The sequence below is a fragment of the Salvelinus fontinalis genome, chromosome 9 (genome assembly GCF_029448725.1).
Source record: "Salvelinus fontinalis isolate EN_2023a chromosome 9, ASM2944872v1, whole genome shotgun sequence".
In the NCBI taxonomy this organism is placed as follows: domain Eukaryota; kingdom Metazoa; phylum Chordata; class Actinopteri; order Salmoniformes; family Salmonidae; genus Salvelinus; species Salvelinus fontinalis.
The window spans coordinates 11243522-11269245 of record NC_074673.1 but is presented as its reverse complement, the minus strand read 5'-3'; the positions used below and the strand labels follow the sequence as shown (position 1 = coordinate 11269245).

The window sequence follows — 25724 nt, the reverse complement described above, 5'->3', positions numbered from 1 at the left end:
ATGATTACTACAAGTTTAGATAGTTGGTCGCTAGGTTATTATTTACCAATAAAACCGTTTTCAGCTGACATGAGCTAATTGAGTGACTGACATAGCAAGAGGAAAACTGCTGATGTGCAACCAAATTTCAAAACGGCACCTTGTGTATTCTACTAGTCTAACTCTCAACAGTAAGTTGAGACCCCGACTGAGTTTCAGAGAAGTTCAGAGAGGATGTAAACACCTTCAGATTTAATGACAAGAATTGACCTCCTGTGTCTTTCTCTACATTGTTTTGTTTGACATTGATATCATGCAATACACACTGGGTTTGATCAAACCTACTGTAGGACATTTCATTGACAAACAGCATATTTCTATTGTACAGGTAAATACATCTGTCCCACAGTGCCAGGAGAACCATCTCAAATAAAAAGGAAATACATACTGTAAACAGTAATCACAATCATTAGAAAATAGGCACTACTTGTGGTTTTGATTTAAGAACAAGTGCCTTCTGGATGACTTTTAAAGTGGTAATACCACAGTGATGCCAAGATCATACTTGTTGAAATATTTTCCTTATACAGTAATTCCACCTTACAATTTTGGCCAAACAATGTTTCCAAGTTACATCCGGAGTAAGTATTAATACGTAGGGCTTTTTTTGTCTGTAGATTGTCATTTTCAAGGGTCACCCGGATAGAATTCCACAAATATAATGTGATAGAGCGTGATTGAATTATGTAGGAAAACAATGCTATTAGGATACCATCCTTACACCTGCTTACCCACCAATATACATTGATTCTTCAATAACAGACTACTATTTTATATTTCTTAATTGAAATTACATTCCTTTCAATACAGTAAAAAAATAAGAGTTAATTGACCTTTTTGGTATTGGCAGATAGATGACAAGCCCTAGTCAGAGGTCATTTTCACATAGATAATTGGTGAGAATGCACTGACGGACTGCATTTCATTTAAAGCCTGTTATGATGTGATGGACAATTAATCCATAAATAAACTTTCCAACATACATACTAACTGAATCTGAAATCAAACAGTGTGACACTAAAAACAGTCCAGGGACACGTAGACAGATTGAAATCACTGCCACTGTCTTCCTCCGTACAGAGACGAGGTTTCCAGGTGACTTGATAGTGATCTCATATAATTTGGAATAGCTCATAAAGCCACATAAACATATTCTATCTTGATATTGAGTGTGATCTGTAACTACTTGTTGGTTTCTCTGTACTGTAGTACCCGTCCTCACATTTGGCTGCACACTTTACAGTTAACAGTACTGTACTTTTGGCCAATGACCTTTGTGAGGAAGATACATGTAGGCTCTTTTGGATGGGACTGGTAATGCTTTAGCTTGGGTATTTCTGTAGACATGTTTGTTCTGTAGAAACATGGCAGTGAGTAGAAAGCTGCACCAAGTAGATTGTGTTGCAGATCAGTATTACTAAATGGTTATTTACTGGCATATTGTAAAGGTTTATTTTAGGAGGCGGCCAAAGCGTTACCATTCAATGCAGTTTAAAATCCACCATGCAAGTTGTTTCATCATGACACAATATTGGAGAAATATACTATTGAGAGAACGCTATTCAATGAAGATGTCCTCTGTTGGGCAGGAGTAGCCCACAGTTTCCTTGTAGTACAGTTGGAAGGCTTTCCTATATGTACAGGAACAACAAAGAGGAGTTAGGTACAAATAGTCAGTAGTCATTTGTTAATAGAAAAATGTGTTATATAAACAGTGTGATGTACATGTTCATTAGCATATGTGGATAGTAAGAAGGGGTGGCAGAGAGAAAGGACGAGAGATTACCCAACAGACTCAGCTAGTGGCATCATGGAGTCATCTGACATGAAGACATGACAAGCAAACCGCTGATGATCAGGATGTTTAGTGATGAATCCAAAATACCTGGATGGGAGAGAGCAATGGGAGAGACATGATGCAATATGCTCCAGATACAGTGTCTAGAGTTGAGAAGCAACTCTAAGTTGCTAGTCTTTGTATCCTTGAGTTACAGCTTTTTAAACACCCATATTTCTTTATGCAATGAATCTGCTTTCGTTCTGTATTCGTAAAGCTTTAAGTTGAATTACTTCCTTAGTTTAGCATTTGTCATGATAGTTAATTTACTCACTTGTTATGTTTTGGGTGACAGCCACAAAAGGAGATGTTCTTGAGCTGAAAAAAGTGAAAGCACTTATCCCCCTGTGAAAATATACATTGAGATTAGAGATAGTCACGGTCAGTTCCTGCACTAGCGTGTGATGTCAGAGACAGTACAGTTCTAGAATTAGAACAAGTACTCATAGAATGTAGCCTACTCATTCTATTGTTATGGGTACAGTGGCTATGGGCCTGAGTGAATGCATCATACTAGCATGGAAGCCCATCTGTTTCTGCTCATGTTTGGCATGGCAATTCAATCATCAGAAACAGACTGACACGCAGGCCATACCAGTAAAACATAACGTAATATTAGGCTGAGACTCTATGGTCTGTGTCTGAGAGCTTGTTCATACAGTAAGCCAGTCCAAAAGGGCACACTACCGGTGCACCACGAGTGAGGAGGATTAAAAAGTCTTAAAACTGAGTGGTCATTATGCAAGAGTGTGGTTGTGTCACCAGCTACCACAGTATCCCAAACATCCTCACGAGGGCAGTGTCCACCCTGCTAACAGACTGCTGCTTCCACTAAAGACTGAAAGTGTCCATCCTGCTAACAGACTGGAAGTCTCCACCATGCTAACAGACTGGCAGTGTCCACCCTGCTAACAGACTGCTGCTTCCACTAAAGACTGAAAGTGTCCATCCTGCTAACAGACTGGCAGTGTCCACCCTGCTAACAGACTGCTGCTTCCACTAAAGACTGTTTTGAAAAGGTCTAGTTACACCGTAGCTTCCACAGCTACAGAAACACTCCAGAATTGTATTTTGCAATATGACTAATATATGTATGACTCGTGGGATTGATTAACTATGGTCTGACTACAACATTCCATACCACAACATGTAGGGGTGGCAGGTAGCCTAGTGGTTAGAGCGTTGGGTCAGTAACCGAAAGGTTGCAAGATCGAATCCCCGAGCTGAACCCACTGTTCCTAGGCGGTCATTGTAAATAAAAATTTGTTCTTAACTCACTTGCCTAGTTAAATAAAAATGTTTATCTAGCTAATCCAAATGAAACTTGGGTCTTGAACACTGTTGCATAAACTAATAACAGTGAGGCATTGTGAACACATATTGTTGTTAGCATTCATGGAATAAGGGCATTTTAGGGTATAAGAGAAGACATACTCTTTCCGAGGTCCTGCATTCATCTTGCACTATGATTTTCACCCCCTTCATGTTGATCTCCAGAACACATGTAGAGGGAGGCTGCATGGTCATCCGGCGGTTGGTAGCAATCTGTTGACAGAAACAGGACCAACATAGTCAGATTCAAATACCGTGTTTACTTGGCTGTAAATTCACTTAGCTTCCAGATCACATTCCTTCTGTATTATTCCAAATAAGGACTGTGAAAGGAGGGTTTAGATTAGAAACTCCAGCCCACCACTAGGGGGGGCTAATACTCTACCTTTTGCATAGCAGCACAAAGCACATCGTTGCCTTTGTGGTACGGTACGTTAACAGAGCCTAGGAACTTTACACGGAATCTGTCAACCCAGTCATCTTTGTCATCTAATTGATATAAGAGGAGAGAACGGTTTGATTTACAGTTAGGAGCATTACATACTGCGATTAATAGCAGTGAAAAGCTGAATTATTTGGGTAAGACGAGGGCAAAGACAAAGTTCAATAACATTCAATGCCGGTCCACACAGATTTAATTTCAACAGCACAGTATACAGTAGAGGTTCATTCAAAGCCAAGTAATGCTATTTAAAGATCCTATCCTGTTCGTGCACTCGTGCCAAAACTCCAACTGGCAAACATGTTTGGCATGACAGTGAGTGGCAAGGAGTTGGCAAGAGAGCATGAACAGACTGGCACTCAGGCTAGTTAATTTCAGGCATTTCTTAGAATAACCTTATTGATCCTATAACCAAACATTGATGCCCAAAGTGTATCAATGGCATTACCTTTGCTATGTTCAGAGCCCGTATAATGGATTAAATAAACAATAATAAACAGTGTAATGGATGAAATAAACCATTTTTGATACCTTTGCTGTGTTCCTGTGTGACCGTGGCAGCGTAGTAGGCAGGGAAGATGCCGCTGGCCCCAGTCCTCATGTTGTAGGCCTTACACCACAGGTCATCAGCCTGAGCCTCCATCAGCAGGGGGTCATCCACCTCTAGCTCCAGCTCATCGTCATGGCGAGGGACAAACCTGTCAATCACACAGACAGCATGGTTAATCAATAAATCAATCAAATGTATTTAGAAAGTCATTTTTACCAGTTGTCACAAAGTGCTTTACAGTAACCCAGCCTACACCCAAAGAGCAAGCAGGAGCACAGTGGGAAGGAAAACCACTCCATAGTGGAGGCAAATGAAACACAGCGAGAATGGAATATCTTACTAACGAGGTGGTGATTACATGAGGACACTAACTAAATGTGAGACCATTATGATGTAGTGTTTGATGTTTATCCACGTAATGAATCTTTAATGCGTTTGTCAGCTCCTGAAGGAGGACCCTGTGTAAGATTGCTTTATGCATTCATATATATGTAGAACCCATGTACAGAGCATTTGGAAAGTATTCAGACCCCTTCCTTTTTTCCCCACATTTTGTTACGTTACAATCTTATTCTAAAATGGATTAAAGAAAACACGTTCCTCATCAATCTACACACAATAACCCATAATGCCAAAGCGAAAACAGGTTTATAGAAATAAAATAAAAAATACTTTATTTGCATAAGTATCAGGACCTCAGACTGGGGCGAAGGTTCACCTTCCAACAGGACAACGATCCTAAGCACACAGGCAAGACAACGCAGGAGTGGCTTCAGGACAAGTCTCTGAATGTCCTTGAATGGCCCAGCCAGAGCCCGGACTTGAACCTGATCAAACATCTCTGGAGACCTGAATATAGCTTGAGATGATCTGCAGAGAAGAATGGGAGAAACTTCCCAAATACAGTTGTGCCAAGCTTGTAGCACAAGACTCAAGGCTGTAATTGCTGTCAAAGGTGCTTCAACAAAGTACTGAGTAAAGGGTCTGAATACTTACACTACCGTTCAAAAGTTTGGGGTCACTTAGAAATGTCCTTGTTTTTGAAAGAAAAGCTAAAAATGTTGTCCATTAAAATAACATCAAACTGATCAGAAATACAGTGTAGACATTGTTAATGTTGTAAATGACTATTGTAGCTGGAAACGGCAGATTTTTAATGGAATATCTACACACGTTTACAGAGGCCATATTCAGCAACCATCACTCCTGTGTTCCAATGGCACGTTGTGTTAGCTAATCCAAGTTGATCATTTTAAAAGGCTAATTGATCATTATAAAACCCTTTTGCAATTATGTTAGCACAGCTGAAAACTGTTGTCCTGATTAAAGAAGCAATAAAACTGGCCTTTAGACTAGTTGAGTATCTGGAGCATCAGCATTTATGGGTTCGATTAGACTCAAAATGGACAGAAACAAAGAACTTTCTTCTGAAACTCATCAGTCTATTCTTGTTCTGAGAAATGAAGGCTATTCCATGCGAGAAATTGCCAAGAAACTGAATATCTCGTACAACGCTGTGTACTACTCCCTTCAGAGAACAGCGCAAACTGTCTCTAACCAGAATAGAAAGAGGAGTGGGAGGCCCCGGTGCACAACTGAGCAAGAGGACAAGTACATTAGTGTCTAGTTTGAGAAACAGACGCCTCACAAGTCCTCAACTGGCAGCTTCATTAAATAGTACCCGTAAAACACCAGTCTCAACGTCAACAGTGAAGAGGCGACTCTGGGATGCTAGCCTTCTAGGCAGAGTTGCAAAGAAAAATACATATCTCAGACTGGCCAATAAAAATAAAAGATTAAGATGGACAAAAGAACACAGACACTGGACAGAGGAAGATTGGAAAAAAGTGTTATGAACAGACAAATAAGAGTTTGAGGTGTTTGGATCACAAAGAAGAATATTCGTGAGACGCAGAAAAATTAAAAGATGATGGAGGAGTGCTTGACGCCATCTGTCAGCATGGTGGTGGAGGCAATGTGATGGTCTGGGGGTGCTTTGGTGGTGGTAAAGTGGTAGATTTGTACAGGGTAAAAGGGATCTTGAAGAAGGAAGGCTGTCACTCCATTTTGCAACACCGTGCCATACCCTGTGGACAGCGCTTAATTGGAGCCAATTTCCTCTTACAACAGGACAATGACCCAAAGCACAGCTCCAAACTATGCAAGAACTATTTAGGGAAGAAGCAGTCAGCTGGTATTCTGTCTATAATGGAGTGGCCAGCACAGTCACTGGATCTCAACCCTATTGAGCTGTTGTGGGAGCAGCTTGACCGTATGGTACGTAAGAAGTTCCCATCAAGCCAATCCAACATGTGGGAGGTGCTTCAGGAAGCATGGGGTGAAATCTCTTCAGAAAACCTCAACAAACTGACAACTAGAATACCAAAAGTCTGGAAGGCTGTAATTACTGCACATGGAGGATTCTTTGATGAAAGCAAAGTTTGAAGGACACAATTAGTATTTCAATTAAATATCAATTAAATATCATTAAATATCAGTATTTCTAACATCGTCAAGGTCTTGACTATATTTCCTATTCATTTTACAACTCGTTTCATGTATGTCTTCATGAAAAACAAGGACATTTCTAAGTGACCCAAAACTTTTGAACGGTAGTGTATGTAAATATGATATGACATTTTTTAATTTGACATTTTTGACATTTATAAAAATGTTTGAAACCTGTTTTTGCTTTGTCATTATGGGGTATTGTGTGTAGATTGTTGAGGGGGGAAAAACTATTTCATCCATTTTAGAATAAGGCTGTAACGTAACTAAATGTGGAAATAGTCAAGGGGTCTGAATAGTTTCCAGAATGCTCTGTATAATGGATTATTCATGAAGGTTATTGTACAGAGTAACCCCAAACAATGTCTCACCTGAACACAGCTCTGTGGCTCTGCTCTTGCTCTACCCCGTCTAACACACAGGAGAACAGGCCAAAGGACTCTGCACCTGGAGGACACAAGGCAGGAGAGGAGCTTCACGGCACTATCACATTAATAGTGTCCAAAAATCCTGATACAGGAGTGACTTTGGTCTTTGAATCATGTTGAATCTGGTCATTCTTTAACCTTTATAGTTCCTTTGTGGTAAGTGGTAATCTTAGCTCTCTTCCTTCACAAATATGCTTTCAATGAAATTGCAATACTGAGGAACAGCATAACCTTAAGCCAGGTCTCCTTCGAAAAAAGGTTATTGATCCCAAGAGACTTCCTGGTTCAATAAAGGTTTAAAAATAAAATGTTAAAAAAGGATGGCAGCAGCCGGTCACAGAACTCACCAGAGGAGGGTAAACGTCCGTTCACAAACACATTGAGGAATTTGCGTGTTCGAGGTCCCCCGCCAACACCTGCCTCAGAGGATGAAGAAGCCCTGGACAGGCGTGATGACTTTCTCCTTTCTCTTTTCAGCTCGCTGTGATCCACCTCATAGTCCTCCTCGTTGGCTGACTCATACACCGTCTCTGTGTCGCTGTCCTCAATGTAGCTATGGTAGCACTGCTTCAAGCTCACCAGTTCTAGCTGGGCATGCTCGTCCACCACTAGGGTGTACTTGACAGAGTCATAAGACAGGCCATCAGCCTCGGCGCTCTGAGTGTGTGCAGTCCGCAGAGTCCCCGACCCCCCCTTAGACTTAGAGCCCCTGTCCCACATCCCCCTGTCCCGGTCCCCTCCCTCACTGACGGATGGCCTAAGGCACGTGGAGGAGGAGCGTGGAGGAGGTGCAGAGGGGTGCAGGTAGACCTCATCCTCCTCGCTGATGGAGGGGTTTGTTCGGTCAGGGAGGGTGGTGTTTGGGTATGCTGGGGGTCCCTCTGCATCGGAGCTGATAGACATGCGATTGCCCTCGCTGCTCTGAGACAGGAAGGGACGGTCACGGTCAGTGTCACGGTCAGTGTCAGGGTTCTTCTGGTGTACCGGGGTCAGGTAGATCTCCTCGGTGGCCTCTGGCTGGCGCTCCTCCTCCTGGCAGCACCCCCGAACCTGACCTCGCCCCGGTCCTCCTCCTCGCCCCCTGCTACTATCCCTATTCCTATCCCCCTCCACAGCCGTGTCTCTCATGCTGCCTGCTTTGGGTTTTGCTGCTGTAACCTGGTTGTGTGGAGCAGCAGAGGGCTTCTTATTCCGCTGTTTGGCGTCTCGCTGTCGGCCCCGTGTTTCTGTAACTCCGTGTGAGATGAACGTGGAGTAGTCCTTGCTGTGTGCCTTGACTGTCTGCTCTTTCCCTCTGTTTGGTGGTGGTTTGGCCACAGAGCCGTCACCGTTGTGCTGCTGGACAGCCTCGTCATTCACCTGCTCATTAGTGGGATCCCCTTTAACACAAACGAGGCACACAACAACAACAACAACAAACAAAAGATTATTCATTAGTCACCAAACTTTACAGTGAAGGATTATTAAGGGCTACAGTAATAATAAGATCCATTCTGTATACTGTATAGAGTTTCATAATGAGAGCCATTGGTGGGTTTCGAATCCAACATGTTCTGTCATAGAAATATGAGAATATTGAGAAGCCGCTTACATGTTCTATTTCTTGCGCATTTCAAGCATTATGACTGTGATGAGTGTTCAAGTCGTAGTCTAGGCCTAGTCATTTTATGAAAGAATGAGCGGATTAGAGTATAATGAAATACTGTTGCATTGGCTACAATATGTGCAATTACTCTGTGCTCATTGACATGAAATAAAACATGTCTAGACAAATTTCATCAAAGTATTAATTTCCTTAATACTTTCACTTCTGCAAAATCAAACTTTCTTGCTTTGTTTAAAGTTGATGTTGGTATTATTCTAAAAACCGGTACTGTCTACCAGTACATGTTTATGTTATAAACCAGTGGGTATCCCCTTCTCACCTGTTATGTGGGGGGAGGAGGAGTTGGAGTTTGATACATACTCCTTCCACGTGTCCTTCTTTCCAAACGAATTGTTGTTAATAGTGTCCTTGTCCTACAATGATATTACAGACAGAGAGAGAGAGAGAGAGAAGAGGGAGAGAGAGAGAGAGAGAGAGAAGGGGGAGAGAGAGATACATTTTATTTGATAAACATTACATCAAATCAAACATTTGTCACATGCGCCGAATATAACAAGTGCAGACTTTACCGTAAAAGTCTTATTTACAAGCCCTTAACCAACAGTGCAGTTCAAGAAGACGGAAATATTTACCAAGTAGGCAAAAAAAAAGTTATTTTGTTACTTTTTATTATAAGAATAACGACGCTATATACAGGGGGCACCGGTACTGAGTCAGTGTGCGGGGGTACAGGCTAGTTGAGGTAATCTGTACATGTAGGTGGGGGCTAAGTGAATATGCATTGGTAACAAACAAACAGCGAGTAGCAGCAGTGTACAAGAGGGGGGGGGGGGGGGGGTTCAAGGTAAATTGTCCGGTGATGATTTTTATGAATTGTTCAGCAGTCTAATGTCTTGGGGGTAGAAGCTGTTGAGGAGCCTTTTGGTCCTAGACTTGGCGCACCGGTACTGCTTGCCGTGCGGTAGCAGAGAAAACAGTCTATAACTTGGGTGACTCGAGTCTCTGACAATTTTATGGCCTTTCCTCTGACACCGCCTATTATAAAGCTGGATGGCGGGAAGCTTGGCCCCAGTGATGTACTGGGCCGTTTGCGCTACCCTCTGTAGCGCCTTATGGTCAGATGCTGAGCAGTTGCCATACCAGGCTATGATGCAACCAGTCAGGATGCTCTCGATGGTGCAGCTGCAGAACCTTTTGAAGATCTGGGGGCCCATGGTTAATCTTCTCAGTCTCCCGAGGGGGAAAAGGTTTTGTCGTGCCCTCTTTACGACTGTCTTGGTATGTTTGGACCATGATAGTTCATTGGTGATGTGGCCATCAAGGAACTTGAAACTCTTGACCCGCTCCACTACAGCCCCGTCGATGTTAATGGGGGCCTGTTCGGCCCGCCTTTTCCTGTAGTCCACGATCAGATCCTTTGTCTTGCTCACATTGAAGGAGAGGTTGTTGTCCTGGCACCACACTGCCAGTTCTCTGACCTCCTCCCTATAGGCCGTCTCATCGTTGTCGGTGATCAGGCCTACCACTGTTGTGTCGTCAGCAAACTTATGATGGTGTTGGAGTCATGTTTGGCCACGCAGTCGTGGGTGAACAGGGAATACAGGAGGGGTCTAAGTACACACCCCTGAGGGGCCCCAGTGTTAAGAATTAGCGTGACAGATGTGTTGTTGCCTACTCTTACCACCTGGGGGCGGCCTGTCAGGAAGTCCAGGATCCAGTTGCAGAGGGAGGTGTTTAGTCTCAGAGTCCTTAGCTTAGTGATAAGCTTCAGGGGCACTTTGGTGTTGAAAGCTGTAGTCGATGCTGTAGTCGATGAACAGCATTCTCACATAGCTAGAGCTTTTGTCCAGGTGAGAAAGGGCGGTGTGGAGTGCGATTGCGTCATCGGTGAATCAGATGGGGCGGTATGCAAATTGGAGGGGGTCTAGGGTGTCCGGGAGGATGCTGTTGATGTGAGCCATGATCAGCCTTTCAAAGCACTTCATGGCTACCAACGTGAGTGCCACGGGGCGGAAATCACTTAGGCAGGTTACCTTCGCTTCCTTTGGCACAGGGACTATGGTGGTCTGCTTGAAACATGTAGGTATTACAGACTCGGTCAGGGAGATGTGGAAAATGTCAGTGAAGACACTTGACAGTTGGTCCGCACATGCTTTGAGTACACGTCCTGGTAATCCGTCTGGCCCAGCGGCTTTTTGAATGTTGACCTGTTTAAAGGTTTTATTCACATCGGCTACAGAGAGCGTTATCACACAGTCATCCAGAACAGCTGGTGCTCTCGTGCATGCTTCAGTGTTGCTTGCCTCGAAGCGAGCATAAAAAGGCATTTAGCTCGTCTGGCAGGCTCGCGTCACTGGGCAGCTCGTCTGGGTTTCCCTTTGTAGTCCATAATAGTTTTAAAGCCCTGCCACATCCGACGAGCATCAGAGCTGGTGTAGTACGATTCAATCTTAATCCTGTATTGATGCTTTGCTTGTTTGATGGTTAGTCTGAGGGCATAGCGGTATTTCTTATAAGCATCCGGATTAGTCTCCCGCTCCTGGAAAGCGTCAGCTCTAGCCTTTAGCTCGATGCGGCTGTTGCCTGTAACCAATGGCTTCTGGTTGGGATATGTACGTACAGTCACTGTGGGGACGACGTCATCGATGCACTTATTGATGAAGCCGATGACCGAGGTGGTGTATTCCTCAATGCCATTGGATGAATCCCGGGACATATTCCAGTGATAGAATTGTGGTCAGATTTGCGAAATGGAGGACGGGGGAGAGCTTTGTATTCATCTCTGTGTGTGGAGTAAAGGTGGTCTCGATTTTTTTCCCCTCTGGTTGCACATTTGGTAAAAATTTGGTAAAACTGATATTAGTTTGCCTGCATTAAAGTCCCCGGCCACTAGGAGTTCCGCTTCTGGGTGAGCATTTTCTTCTTTGCTTATGGCCTTATATAGATGGTTGAGAGAGGTCTTAGTGCCAGCTCGCCAACTCTATATTGTCCATTTCTTCGTTCAGCCATGTCTCGGTGAAACATAAGATGTTACAGTTTTTAATGTCCCGTTGGTAGGATAATCTTAATAGTAGGTCATCAATTTTATTTTCAAACAATTGCACGTTAGCATGGGGAATGCACACACACACGCACATACATACACACACACACACACACGCGCGCGCTTGCACACATACAAAGGAGTGGCTGTTAGAAAGCCTCAGTGTTGTTTTGTTTTGTATTATTACCTGAGTGCCAGCTCTCCCATCCCCATCCAGCCCAGCCCAGTCCCACCCAGCCAACAGCTATTTTAGCCAAGCAGCACTACGATCAATGACTGTCTCAGTTTCCAATCATATATACCCAGCCCTAGCCTCAGTTCCAGGCTTCCTGCAGCCGAATGAAGAACCAGATCCACCTAAATCTAAACCCATCTAAATATATGGCTCTGCGCGAGACCAACCAAGCCCTGATGACATCACACACGCCACCACAATCAGATCCGTCTGCCAGGAAGATGAATCAGGAATGAGCCAGTGAAGAGGAGGAAGTCAAGGCTCCTACACTAACACAGCTCACTCTCTGTCATAGAGACCATTCACAGTGATGGTGCTGACTCACTGTGGTGATACAGCTGCTGCTGCCGGGCACTGGCACGGTTACCATGGTTACCCTGCCCCAGAACCAGAGGAAAGAGAGAGTGTGTATGTGTTTCTTTGGTGTGTGTGTGCTGATAGAACAGTTTGATGTTGAAATGTTCATCGTGAAGAATTGGTTCTATTTATGAAATAAAGGAGAGGCATTTTGGAGTTTATGAAATCCACCGGGTATCAAACTCAATACTTACTGTGTGGGCCCTCTGGTAGCTAACAAGTCTTCACGTCTCCGGTAAGGTTACTCATCATTTGAGCCTAGCTTTACAAACCCCCTCCGGAAGACTTCGCCCTCCTTCCTCCTGTCCACAGCAACCCCAGCAGCTGATAACCATCGACTGTGCAATCTGAGTCATGGCACCGACCTAACCAGGTTAGCCCACGTTACAGCCTAGACATATTTCCTCTGAGAGATACAGGTCTTTTGAGATCTTGAACAAATCACTTGGCACAGTTAAGAGTGGAATCTCTATAGTTTCAAGTTTAATTAGTCGTATGTACGGGATACACGTGCTATACAATGTCCAACAAAATGCTTATTTGCAGGTTCCTTCTCGACAATGCAAAATAAATAATACAAGATAAGAATACGAACATAAAGTAAATGTCTCAGTAGAATAGAATACATATTTTAGCATCAGCATAAAACAGAAAGGCACAATTTATAGCCCAATATTTACACATGTTTTAGGGAAGGGGGGGGGGGGGGTGTTTAAATTGTGCAGTATTTAGCATAATAAGAGTCTGGTAGCAGCAGTCTATACAGTCTGTGTAGGTGCCATGTCAAATATCCATGATCACATAAGTGGCTTGGCTTATGAAAGCACAGCTGAAATAAACAACTATGATGGCTGTAATGATAATTGAACTGCCTTGAGCTCCATTGGCTACACACACACACCTCAACCCATCCATCACAACAGCCTGATGTAACCAGGTGGGACACGTAGTGACGGCAACAGCCATGGTGACATATTGGTTGGGAGTCCCTCTCTCTAGTCTAAACAAACGCTAAATCCTCCAATGTACTTGAACACATTATAAACCTGACTGGGTGTGGTATATAGACACTTCATCTCGAAGGGGGATCTGAAAATAGGCAGTGCCAACATTCAGATAACAGATCTGAGACCAGGCTAAGTGCTGTTTGTGGGGTCTTGCTACAGCAGAAACAGATCTGGGACCAGGCTAAGTGCTGTCTTGCTACAGCACAAGTTTGTGGGGTCTTGCTACAGCAGAAACAGATCTGGGACCAGGCTAAGTGCTGTCTTGCTACAGCACAGGTTTATGGGGTCTTGCTACAGCAGAAACAGATCTGGGACCAGGCTAAGTGCTGTCTTGCTACAGCACAAGTTTATGGGGTCTTGCTACAGCAGAAACAGATCTGGGACCAGAGCAGGCAGTCTGAATCAAGCTTCCACAGTTCTTGAGATTAGCTCCTTATGAATGAAGTGTCTCTGTCTGTACCAGGCTACCACTCTGACAGAGTAAGAGTGAGACATAAAACATGGTAAGCCTAATCCTCTCCAACCCCAACACAGGGTGAGATCACAACTCACCAGCAGCAGCAGGGCTCAGGAGCAGAGTTCAGGCCGTGCCACACAGAGACGTGACCAGGACTGACAGGGACAGAATTAGGGATTACACTGCCTGAGGAACAGCATCCACACAGGCATCCCTCTATCACCCTCATGGACCATGTTGCCATGGGTTCAAATACTATTTGAAATCTTTCAAATATGTTTAGCATTTGCTTTAGTCTGCCTAGAGTGCCAGAGGAGCGGTGTTTGATGTTTTGGGACTATGCTATTGGTCCATTAAACCAGGCAAGCGTAAACAAGCACAGCTGAAGTATTTTGAGGATTTCAAGTGCTATTTGAACCCAGTTCAGACACACACACACACAAACACACACACACACACACACACACACACACACACACACACACACACACACACAGGTCCTCTCCCCAGACGTGGAAGTGATGTTAGGTTATCTGAAGGAACCCTGACAGTGAATACTGGAGCAGGTTATTATCCTACATCTGGTCATACTACCTTATCCTGATCTTTCCTGATCTTCTGTGAATTTCAACACATACTCAGAAAGACATTGTGCTCATCATGGTTGTCCTTGTGAAATACATTTTCTGGACTTTTTCTTTTTACCATCTTAACAACTGGTGATAACTGATTATAACTGGTTTCAACTGATTATTTAGATGGTCATAACTGATCATAGCTGGAAAGGGTGAGTTCATATCATTCTTAGGCTCCATACTGGACACACATGACAAGAATTGTACTAATAGCCTAGGTGAAAGATGAAACAGTCGAACTTCAATGTGCACTCAGTCAACAAACCCTGTTTAGTCACGATAAATACTAGCTAGCCTACAGGATAGCACGCTGGCAAGAGGTGTATTCTGAGGGGAAGATCAAATATCTTCTACAGATCAACAAGATGCAAGGGATGAAAGATGATCCTCATTCCTTTACCCATTCTACATAGGACTATCATTGTAAACAGCCCTATCCTTGGACTGACATTGATGGACTCTGACCTGTCCTTTTCTATCGTTATCACTGGTGAGCACACCCTTACTTCCCTGTCTGTTGCCATTCAGCTGACAGGGAAGCTGACAGACTCACAGAAGGACAGTTCTATTTTCAGACAGCAAAGACCAAGGACAGGAGCGTATGCTACATAAACCCTGGCTCCGTCAAATGGAGGGAGAAAAAGCCCATTCAGTATCACATGATTGAACGTTCCCTCTACTACAACGCCTTGATTGAGAACCACAAGAGTTCCAGCATTATGATATCCAAATACACGGTAGCAAAGCATGAGAACTGATCATCCTTTTTATTCAAGGACATTAAGTTGTACTGCAGACATTTACATGACAAGTCTGTATATCGGTGCCTGGGGAACTGCCTACGATACAGATCCCATTCTATCTGATCTCCCATGAATGATTTAAACCAAACAGATGATCTGGAATCACAGAGGAGAACATTAGCAGAATCTCTACTGTATATTGGTGCTCGGATGCTGCTAGCTTCTACAATTCCCCTATACAGATCCTATCCTGTCAAATCTCATCATTCAAACAGACATAATATGATCTATGATCTGACCTCTACTGCCTAGATACACATTTTAACATATTCTGTATCTAATCCAGCATTATTTGAACCAAACGGATGATCTGATGATCCGTGTCCTCATAGGGTAGAAACAAACAGCCCCCACCTGAGTGCTGGGAGGCTGAGGCTGCACCTGTGGAAACAGTGCTAGGGTGGTTGGTCTCTTGGGCCTGTACGTATCCATAGTGACCCGATGTTCCGCAGATTCTGATTCTATCACATTAGGCTGTTTCTGTCTGACAGGCGTTAAAACAATGGCCCTTCTCTCTTCCTGGTTGAGCCTGTGGTCGTCTTGGGAACCATGGATCAGGCCCCAGTGCTCCTGTTCCTCTTGGATATCCTCCTCAGCATCGATCAGCTCCAAGTGGATCATCTCCGCCTGCAATTCCCTAAACCCCCGCCCGTCTGCCTTCCCCGCCTCGCTACTGGCTGGCCACGTCACATGGTCCTGGGAAGATCCAGACAGCAGCAGCGTTGCAGCAGAGAGAGAGAGAATGATTCAGTGAGGAGGAGAGCAGAGGGAGGGAGGGGGAGAGAGCAGAGACGGAGCCAGCCAATCAGCGCTCAGCAATGACATCAGCAGAGTCTGTGGCTCTTTCTCTCTCATGCTCACTGTAATGTTATTCTAATCCAATCATACTGTAGCAGGATAAACCTCCCTGAAAACAAACACAGGCAGGGCAGGGCTATTGTTTTGTTCTGTGAGGAATACAACAGCACTGTGTAACACCCTGACTGTCTTTAAACTGATGTCAAATCTAATGACAATGTTAATACTGAATCATTTCATTAACCACACAATATTAAGATGTACACAAACCTAATGGAGGCTACATCAATGGCATCCTAAAACTCCTACAACCTTCCCCGAAGCGAATGCCTGGTCTGAAGTCTCCATTTGACTGACATTAAAATGAGAGTTCTCCCTAGCAGCTAGTGTTGTAGGTCTCTGCATGGCTAAAGGTTGAAGGCCAGGCTGTAATGACGTGTCATATGTTAGATCGACTTAGCTCTGGACTACATGCGTTTCAGGACTATCCCTGTCTGCAATCATTCATCTGATAAGTGACTTTGGCCTACTCCGGACTTTGCTCTGTTTCTTCTATCGCTGCAGCTACTCTCATTCTCAGTCACAAAATAAAATCACACGATGGGAGCAACATTTATCTCAACGTCTCAACGCTCTGTAACGAATATTCATATTATGAAAAGTAGACTGCAGCAGAGTCAAGTCAAACAGAGTGCATTGTGGTAGAATGGAGGTCGGGGGGAGTTAGTGGAGGGAAGCAGGTGCAGAGGAGCTTGAGGCTGCATGTCCCAGAACTGGGTTCAAATATTACTTGAAATAATTGCAAAGACTTGATCTGTGTTTGATTGAGCTTGCCTGGCATAACGGACCAATATAAGTCGCAAAACTGCAAACCCAGCCCAATTGACAACTTGAAACAGTATTTGAACCAGGTCTGGTGTGTGTACATGTAGTTTATCTTACTTGTGAGTCAAGGTTGTCGTAGTTGAGGCTTGCTCCAGCCTCGTCAGTGATCTCTGTGGGCTGGGAGAGATCCTCGTCTTCAAACTCCTCCAGGCTGATGTCATGAGTCAGCCTGGACACACACACACACACATTGTGTCACACATCAATGAGAGGGGTGAAAACACAACACGTCACACACATCAATGAGAGGGGTGAAAACACAACACGTCACACACATCAATCAAAGGGTAAACACAGGCGTGTCTGTCTGCAGATTAGTCATACTTTCATTTTATAATGGCAGTCATAGTAAGGTACCGCCAGATTATACTTCTAGTCTACATGCCAGGTGGACTACCAGGAAAACTACCATCTGTGACGATATCAAAATGCTCTAATAAACCCTAAAACACATTAAAATTGTGAGAGAGAAGAGAGAGAGAGAAGAGAGAGAGAAGAGAGAGAGAAGAGAGAGGGAGGAGAGAGAGAGAAGAGAGAGAGAGGAGAGAAAAGAGAGAGAGAGAGACTAGTATGACCTCCATGTATATTAGCATAGAGCATTACTGCCACGCAGTCTGGATTTATGGCAAAGGTGCTGGTTTGCTAATCCAGTAAACACAAGGCAGCTGCATGTCCTGCTTAGGCGGTTCTTCAATTACTACACCAGTCAGAGTTTCACTACACACCTCTGCTTACCAGGTGTGTATTCATTACGCCGATTCTGTTGCATAAAATTTCTTATGGTGCAAACGGAAAACGAGAGTTTCTACTGGACAAATTCAGATAGGGTACGTCCCCGTTTTGTTTGCTTCCGTTTGGTTTTTAAACAGTAAACGGTTTCTGTTGCGAGATGTATATACACCCCAGATTAAATGTTCAAAAAGAGCTGCACAGCATAAACATAGTTTATCTTCATTTCTCATATGCATTGTGCAGAAAGGCATGACAACAAATATGAAACCGACTTTGTAAAACTAGTTATCTGTAATTCTATACTTACAGATATTATACTATACTTAGGAAATACATGAATCGGTATGTTATGCAAAGCTACTAATGTTATACACTGAATTCATGTTAATTCTATGCCTTTGACTTCCGGCCTTGTAATTAATTACCTTAGGTGAGAAGCTGCTAGCATTTACGGCACATACTTTGTTTACGTAGTGTGGACATTTCCTAGTACAACTTTTTAAAGCGTCCTACTTATAGCATAGTAGAGGTTTTCCAGGAAGCAGTTGGACATTGGACATATCCTACAACCGCTAATATCTCTCAGATTTCACACCATGATGCTTTATATTTTATATTTAACTAGGAAAGTCAGTTAAGAAGAAATGATTATTTACAATGACAACGCTGGGCCACCCTACGGGACTCCCGGCCGGATGCAGCCTGGATTCGAACCAGGCACTACAGTGACGCATCTTGCACTGAGTGTCTTAGACCACTGCACCACTCGGGAGCCCCCAAATAAGACATCCTGGGTTGTGTTGTTACCCTGTTGGAAAATAACCATCTGATGATACTATGCACAGTATCTTTACCACAGGTAAAGGTCTAAAACTCTGCCTGAGACATTAATTAGGCACCAAATGGAAAATACGGACTGAAACTAGGATGGAACCACTTGAAGTTGTCCAAAAATAAAACACTTGTTTTTGTTTTCCCATTGCAAAACATTTTGTTACGTTTTGCCCTAATGAATACAACCCTGGTTTAACTCTAGAAGTGCAGCCTGTACCATTTCTCCCACTGGTCTTCCATCCACTTCTCTCTATCCTCCTCTCCCAACCACTGTACTCCATCCTCATTGTACTCCATGGCCAGACTGAGCAGAGTAACATCAGCAGGGCAGGGCAGGCAGAGGGACAAGGAAGTGATCGATTCAACAGGCAATTAAAGCACTTTCTACTTTCAACAGAGCATCATTCACAATCATCCCAGACTCTTCACTCGCCATCCACTCTGGCCAACACATCAACTACAGCATCAGCACCACAACACAGAGGACACGCACACATTTTATTTGTACTATTGTTTGTATAATTTGTACATCATTGTATTTAAAATGTGTTTGACTTTCCTTCTCTGTCAGTGTATCAGTGTTTTGTTAGTTGTCATGTTCTTTATTTTGTGTGGACCCCAGGAAGAAGGGGCATCCTAATAAACAAACACAGAGGGATCCAGTCAAAAGATAGACCAGCTCATTTTCCACACAGCATAGATCTCGTCTTCACCACTGGCTCCACCGAGGCACTTGTCTCTGTATTTGTGTTCCCCCTCTGGTCCGGTATAATGACTGGGGGATGATGGAATGGGGGAGGTGCAGCCCTGCCTGATGGAGAGTAGTGAAACTGGGGAGGGGAAGAGACTCACCCTCTTAGCCCCAGCCCATCAACCCTGGCTGGATAGGGTCTCCTCCTGTAAGGCCCTGCCTCCTGTATGATGGAGGGCTTGGATCGATGCAGCTCTACTCAGGTTGCCTGCCTCCTCCTCCACAGGACAGCCAGCCATACACAGGCTAAAGGAAGGGAAGTGGTGACCGGGACAGGCTAAAGGAAGGGAAGTGGTGACCGGGGCAGGCTAAAGGAAGGGAAGTGGTGACCGGGGCAGGCTAAAGGAAGGGAAGTGGTGACCGGGGCAGGCTAAAGGAAGAGAAGTGGTGACCGGGGCAGGCTAAAGGAAGAGAAGTGGTGACCGGGGCAGGCTAAAGGAAGGGAAGTGGTGACCGGGGCAGGCTAAAGGAAGAGAAGTGGTGACTGCCAGGATCAATGGAGCTGCTGCTGAAAGAGTCTTCTCATCATCTTGATCTGAGGAGGGAGGACATGGAAGGTCCCTGGCCCTTAGAACATCATGGGTTCCACTGTGTTGTTGTGTAGTATGGTTCATGCGCTGAACAAACTGTGATATGTGTAACGGTGCAGCAGAGATCATTTTCAGCTTACATAGTCTAGTCTATCATGTTTAAAATAATGTGATTTGCTGTCCCTATGGACAAGTCATGACACGTATACACACTACAACACTGGCTAGCCACTAACACATGCAGGGCTTGTAAAATGCAGCTCCTATAAAGTGAATACACTTACACTAACTCCTATCAACTCAAGCATTGACCCTCACCAGATACAGCAGGTAAAATCCCACTATGAAAGTGTGACATTTACTTTACTGTTGTGCCATGTAAATTAAACTGGGCCTGTGTTCATCACAATACCCTCGGTCTTTAGTTTACAGATCAGGATAATTATACTGTACATGGAAACTCAAATGTCAGTTTCACTGGGACAAGTCTTTACCAGATATCAAAATGGTACTTAAAAGACAGCCTTTAGCTTGTTTGTCCCGCATCCATGTCTCTTCTACTGTTCACTGTAAGAGGATGTTACACAACCATACAGGCATTTGTTTCTATCAGAGTGGATATCAGGAGACAAAGAAAGAGAGAGGACTCTGGCCATTAGATGTGATCTCTGAGGAGTTACTGCTGGTCAACAAAGCACTGTTAAACCTCCTCCTCCTCACCGACTACAACTGGCCTGCACAGTAAGACATAATTAACCTCTATAGCTATAACTGATCTGAGCCCTTAAATAAACAAACCTCAGGCCTTAAAAGTGTTCATTGATTGTTGATTAATCAATATAAGTCATTACATATCGGTAAGTCAATCCTATTTTCACAAGACAATTAAAGGTTGTTGGAGTGAATTTTTATTTGTTGCATCAATTAATAGATATGATCAGCCGACAATAGTTCTCCCAGTCCTAGACCTTAGATTCAATACGATCCTGTCTACCAGATACCTAACCTCCAGTATATTCCTGTGTCAACCTACTGCATATGGCCCTCCAGTCTGAAGGCTAAATGACATAACCTCAAGAAAAAGGGCTGTATCCATCTATCAGTAAATATAAAACGCAATGACATTTATTACAAACTACATCTTCTACAGTTATTGTCATCATTACAATAGTGAATTCCACAATGTGATAGTAAGGTCCATAAAACAATGGGTCACAATTCTATCAGCGCTTTAATGAAAATAAACTCCTTTGTACAATTCAAAACAAATAAATACAACTATTCAAAAAAAACTCATCATCATGGCAACTTAAATTATAGTGAACGTACACTTTTGCTTGGGATGTACAATATTTGGTGACTGACAAACGATTAGAAGATGGTGACTGTTAATGGAAAATATAAATGGAGTTTGTCTCGGTTAATATTTCCTACTCAACTCGTTCCCCTTCTGCGTAGTTCCACGACACTGGGGAGAGTTTCCCAAAATGTGTGTAGCACCAAGATCATTGTTCCTCAAATTGCCTACCAAGGGACTTAAAATGATCTTAACGCTACCAAGGTTTTAGGGAAAGTCATGTTTGTTTTGACAAAGATATATTTAACCATCATATATAAAAAAGAAAGAGATACACAAGGCTGATAAACACAGAATATAGCAGGAACTAATATACATCCTTTAAACAAATGGTATTTAATTGAAACAAGTCATTATTGTCACGACTTCAACCGAGGCAGGCTCTCCTTCCCGTTCGGGTGGCGCTCGGCGGTCGTCGTCACCAGCCTACTAGCTGCCACTGACTCTTTTTCCTCCCCCCTCCTTATGTGTTTATTTGTTACACCTGTGTTCAGTTAAGTGGGTAATTAGTATGGCTTTATTTGTCAGCCAGCCCGTAGGCGTCTTTGTGCGGGATTGTTACTTTGTATACCTTTTGGATTTCGGGAGTGGAGATTGTATTTGTGGACTGGGATTGTTGCTCGTGTCGTTGGACCGTAGTGTATGTTCACCCAGTTCGTCCGTGTTGGACATTTGTGTTGGACAGTTGGGGATTAAAGACTCAACTTATTGAAGCTCTGCTGTCTCCTGCGTTTGACTTCGCACCCCCCCGACACCCAGGTCGTTACAATTATTGTATTAGTAGACAGCATTATCATTAACTATAGTGTTGTAGTGTTGAAGTCCGATCGATGGATTCACAAAATCTAAAACATATTGAGCCAAAAGGACTTTCTGTAGGTTGATGTGCTACAGAAATGAGAAATGTCTATCAGCAGTTTTGTCCGTACATTTATTTTACATAAGCAACTTATGTGAGAAGTTTAAATGAGGTGAACGGACAGTGACGAATGCATATGCATTTTTCATCCGTGTGTGGTCGCAGCCTCACTACCCATGGTGGGTAGAAACAGCTGGGTGCCGTTCAATTCCAGTAAGGTTTGATAGAATGTGATTCTCTATAGTTTTAATGAAGGGCACCAACATTTTTTTGGTTATTTCACTGATTGATAATATATATTCTCTGCCACAGGCAAAATATTAGTTTACAGACCAATCACGTCATTGTGATAGAAGTCAAAATAACATACAGCAAAATAGCAAACAGATATATGGACAGTGGAACCAGAGACACGAACATGTTGAGAATGGAGGTTGTTCACAACACATATCAACATCTTTGAAATGCACATAAAAATCCTATCAAATCTTTATAGACCACATGACCTGCGTATTTACATGCATGTGTTTTGTTATTATGCGTTTATTTTTTGGAGATTTAAAACATTTTCCCCAGGTTGAGACTGCCCGGTGAGTTCTTAACTCTAAGGTTAGTATCTTTGAGGGTCTATTGCAGTCTTACTAATAAAATGTTGTGGTAAATGTTTTGAATTTTTTAAATGCTAGATTAGGAAAGCTGAAAGGTGTAAGCACTAACCTTCTTATAACAAACTCATTGTAACCTTGCTGTATACACATACATTATTAGCCAGTATGGTACTGTTTTTAACACTGATCTGGAGTTGCTGTTATTCTTAGATTTTATAAAGTGGTTATGGTTTGTAAAAACGCTCTGTGTGTGTGTGTGTGTGTGTGTGTGTGTGTGTGTGTGTGTGTGTGTGTGCATATATGTAAGTGACTAGTCTTGCCACAAGGATAGGGGTGAGCGCAGGACATCAGAAGTCTTCTGCCATGTCCTTCTGTCATACACCATCCCACATGGCAAGATCCTAAAGACACAGGCAACAAACCAAAGCTTCAGTTAAAGACACACTCCAGTCTCCTTTCACCTCATTAAATCACCAGTGGACAGGATGCAGCTCATCTCAATAGGTGGTAGAGGTGTGACGTTTTTTGACGTAGATGCAGAAAGTAAACAGCATAATGGGTAAATTTCCACAACAACTAAGAGTGTTGAAGCACGCAGCGAACCTGTGCAGATACTGTGTGTGACTGAGAGAGCAAAGTGTTACATCTCACGCATCTCAATGTCCTAACCTATTCATTGATGACAGGCCCTGCTTTGCTGAAGTTGCGAGACATTGCAAGCCAAGACATTGTGGGATACTGCATTCAATTGCGAGATACAGCTTTAAACTGCCGATAGATGGGCCTAGTGCATGGTTCTGACTGTCTGCCTGATGGCCGACCTACCTATACCGTGCCCCTCCCCTCTCTGTCCCTCACTAGCACGCTATGAAAGATGCAAGTGTTTGTGTTCTCAGAAGTAAGGCAAAAACAATCTGTCTCCTCCCTTCCAAAAAATATGATATATATTAGGAGTTGATTTATTGCAGAATCAAATCTTGACACTCAACGGGGAGTCAACACTTGGAGACAGCACCACGTCATCGTCGTTAACACTAAAAATAAATCATTAAAAAAGGTCCGTTTAAACAGTGATATTTTTTCCATTTGTCCCATCCCTAATAAGTGGTCCAGGTATCCTCATGACACAGCGCAAGTGAGGGGTGGACCTTTCCTCTTTTGTTCACTATTGCACCTCTAGTGTTCCTGAAGCAAGCGGGGAGGCCGATGACCTCACATCAGATCAACTCCTTGAAGTTTTCAGTTATCTCCCAAAAATTATATTTTGCTCAAAATATTGTTATTTTACCATTAAGAGTGTGTACATTACCGTGTAAAAAAAACATTTTGTTTTCCAAAAGGAAAAGTTCCAAAATAGCTGGGGTGCGTCTAACTTTTTACAAACAGACCAAAAAAATAGCATTGAATGATTTGATTTTACTTTATGAGATGACTTCTGAAAAAATGAATCTCATGACTTAAAAAAAAGAATTACAAGAACAAGCCAGTGTCTTCAGATAGTTTAGCTAATTACCGTGTGTCACTGCAGATCCACTGGCTGATGCTCTGACTGTTCCTCCCATTGCTCCTGTTGCTGCTCCTGGTCTCCTTTGACAGTGCTGGTGTGCTGCTGTTTTGTGTGGGTGCACGTCTGGGTGCTTTGTGGTTCGGAAGGCCTGCCTCTCTTCAGAGTGTTGGACTGGGCAGACGAGGTGTGTGGGGGTGACTCTGCATTCAGTAGAGTTTAGATTAGTAATGTCTATTCCTGTACATTTAATCATTCACTTTTCTGTTATATACATTTCCTTGTCTAGCTGATGCATTCAAACTTTCAGAAACGAAAAGCCAATGTGTTGGAAGCTTCAAGTGATTCATTTCCAAAATCATTTGCTTGTTTTTTTATTGAGCCAACTAAGCAGCAACTAAAACGTGAAAAATTCTGCTTTCTTGACCAGGACTTCCCTGGTTAATTAAAGGATGAATAAACATTTTAAAAAAACTACAAAACAAGAACTACACCTCCAAACATACCACAGGTGCTGCTACTGGCCTGAGAGTCGTCTGTCGGGGGAGGCTCCGCCTCTTCCTGAATGGTGGGCACAGATGCCAGGAGACCTGACAAACACACACAGACCGACGTAACGCCAACGTTACCATGGCAACACTGACTGGAAATAGCCTACATAAGGACCGACGCAGCATGAAAACACAAGGGAAAGTCATCCAATGTAAACTGAAAAACACTCTTTTTTTTACCACTAGGAGGCTCTCTAGAGCCATAGAATAAATCAGGAGCTGTGCATCATGAAACAGGATGCTACTCTGTGCTGTTAGAACTCAGACAGCCCCATCCATAAGACAGCAGTCAACAACATCAGTCATCTGCTGCAGTACAATACCTACATCTGTGGTAGACGACCCTGTTCCTCGAGTGACGCAGGGATTGCAGGATATTGTCCCAGCAAGGCACACAATGATTGCCTCAATTTAGCACACTTTGTCTTCCAGGTCGGTTAAAACATGAAGTGCCTACCCCTGACCTGCATACATACAGCTATCTAGTCCCTGCAACGGGGACAACATGGATGTACGGTACTTCCGTTTTAACCATAATGCTTCTATTACATGATCAGTGAGATGACAGAATGGACAGACAACAGCAGCTCATGACATGAGTGCGTTGTTGGCAATAGGAACCATTCAGAATGTCCATCAGATTCCAACATAACAGATCTTAGAGAACTGACACATGGTGGAGCTGGGGGCCATTAAATGACGACCCATAAGAGGCAAATTGCTGCCGTTCTCTCAGCAGGAACTGTGAGAGAGCCAGGACGTGGTTTCAGACGAGAGAGCCCCTTTCAGACCATATGAAAAGAAACCAAACCATGGTCGTGACTCATGTTCAATAGGGCAAACCACAGCGAAACGTTTTGCAACGGAGAACCAAAGTCTGTGGCGTTATTGGACAAAAACTCTCCCCACTGAACACGACCACTGTAACCAACATCAGATGTCTCCTTTAATGAGGACGGGTGAGGTGGACTTTTTCTGTCGCTGCTGTCTTCAGATCTTGATCCTAGGTTTTTATTGTAAATAACTATGTTCTTAA

General features: G+C 43.4%; 2 protein-coding genes across 3 annotated transcripts in view; both read right to left on the bottom strand.

Annotated features, from left to right (window-relative positions):
* Positions 1–216: 216 nt before the first annotated feature.
* Positions 217–15989, bottom strand: LOC129862054 (C-Jun-amino-terminal kinase-interacting protein 1-like). The gene is made up of 10 exons (XM_055933384.1): positions 15634–15989; positions 9062–9155; positions 7484–8515; positions 7080–7155; positions 4182–4348; positions 3594–3697; positions 3311–3421; positions 2151–2221; positions 1826–1924; positions 217–1670 (listed from the first exon to the last, which is right to left on the bottom strand). The coding sequence occupies exons 1-10, from the start codon at positions 15898–15900 to the stop codon at positions 1598–1600; spliced, it is 2094 nt and encodes a 697-aa protein (XP_055789359.1). The 5' UTR covers positions 15901–15989; the 3' UTR covers positions 217–1597.
* Positions 15990–20699: 4710 nt separating this feature from the next.
* Positions 20700–25724, bottom strand: part of cry2 (cryptochrome circadian regulator 2) — a 37166-nt gene continuing 32141 nt past the window's right edge. For both annotated transcript variants that reach the window (XM_055933382.1, XM_055933383.1), the window contains 3 exons: positions 24644–24727; positions 24147–24340; positions 20700–23034 (listed from right to left, as the gene is read on the bottom strand). In XM_055933382.1, coding sequence (XP_055789357.1) covers positions 24153–24340; positions 24644–24727 — 272 coding nt within the window. In that variant the 3' untranslated portion in view covers positions 20700–23034; positions 24147–24152. The remainder of the gene's footprint in view (positions 23035–24146; positions 24341–24643; positions 24728–25724) is intronic.

Coding starts and splice junctions, on each gene's coding strand:
- LOC129862054 (XM_055933384.1), bottom strand. CDS start 15,900: ATGATCCACTTGGAGCTGATCGATGCTGAGGAGGATATCCAAGAGGAA. Junction 9,156..15,633: donor CTCAGCCTCCCAGCACTCAG/GTGGGGGCTGTT, acceptor ATATCATTGTAG/GACAAGGACACTATTAACAA. Junction 4,349..7,079: donor AGCCACAGAGCTGTGTTCAG/GTGAGACATTGT, acceptor TGTGATTGACAG/GTTTGTCCCTCGCCATGACG.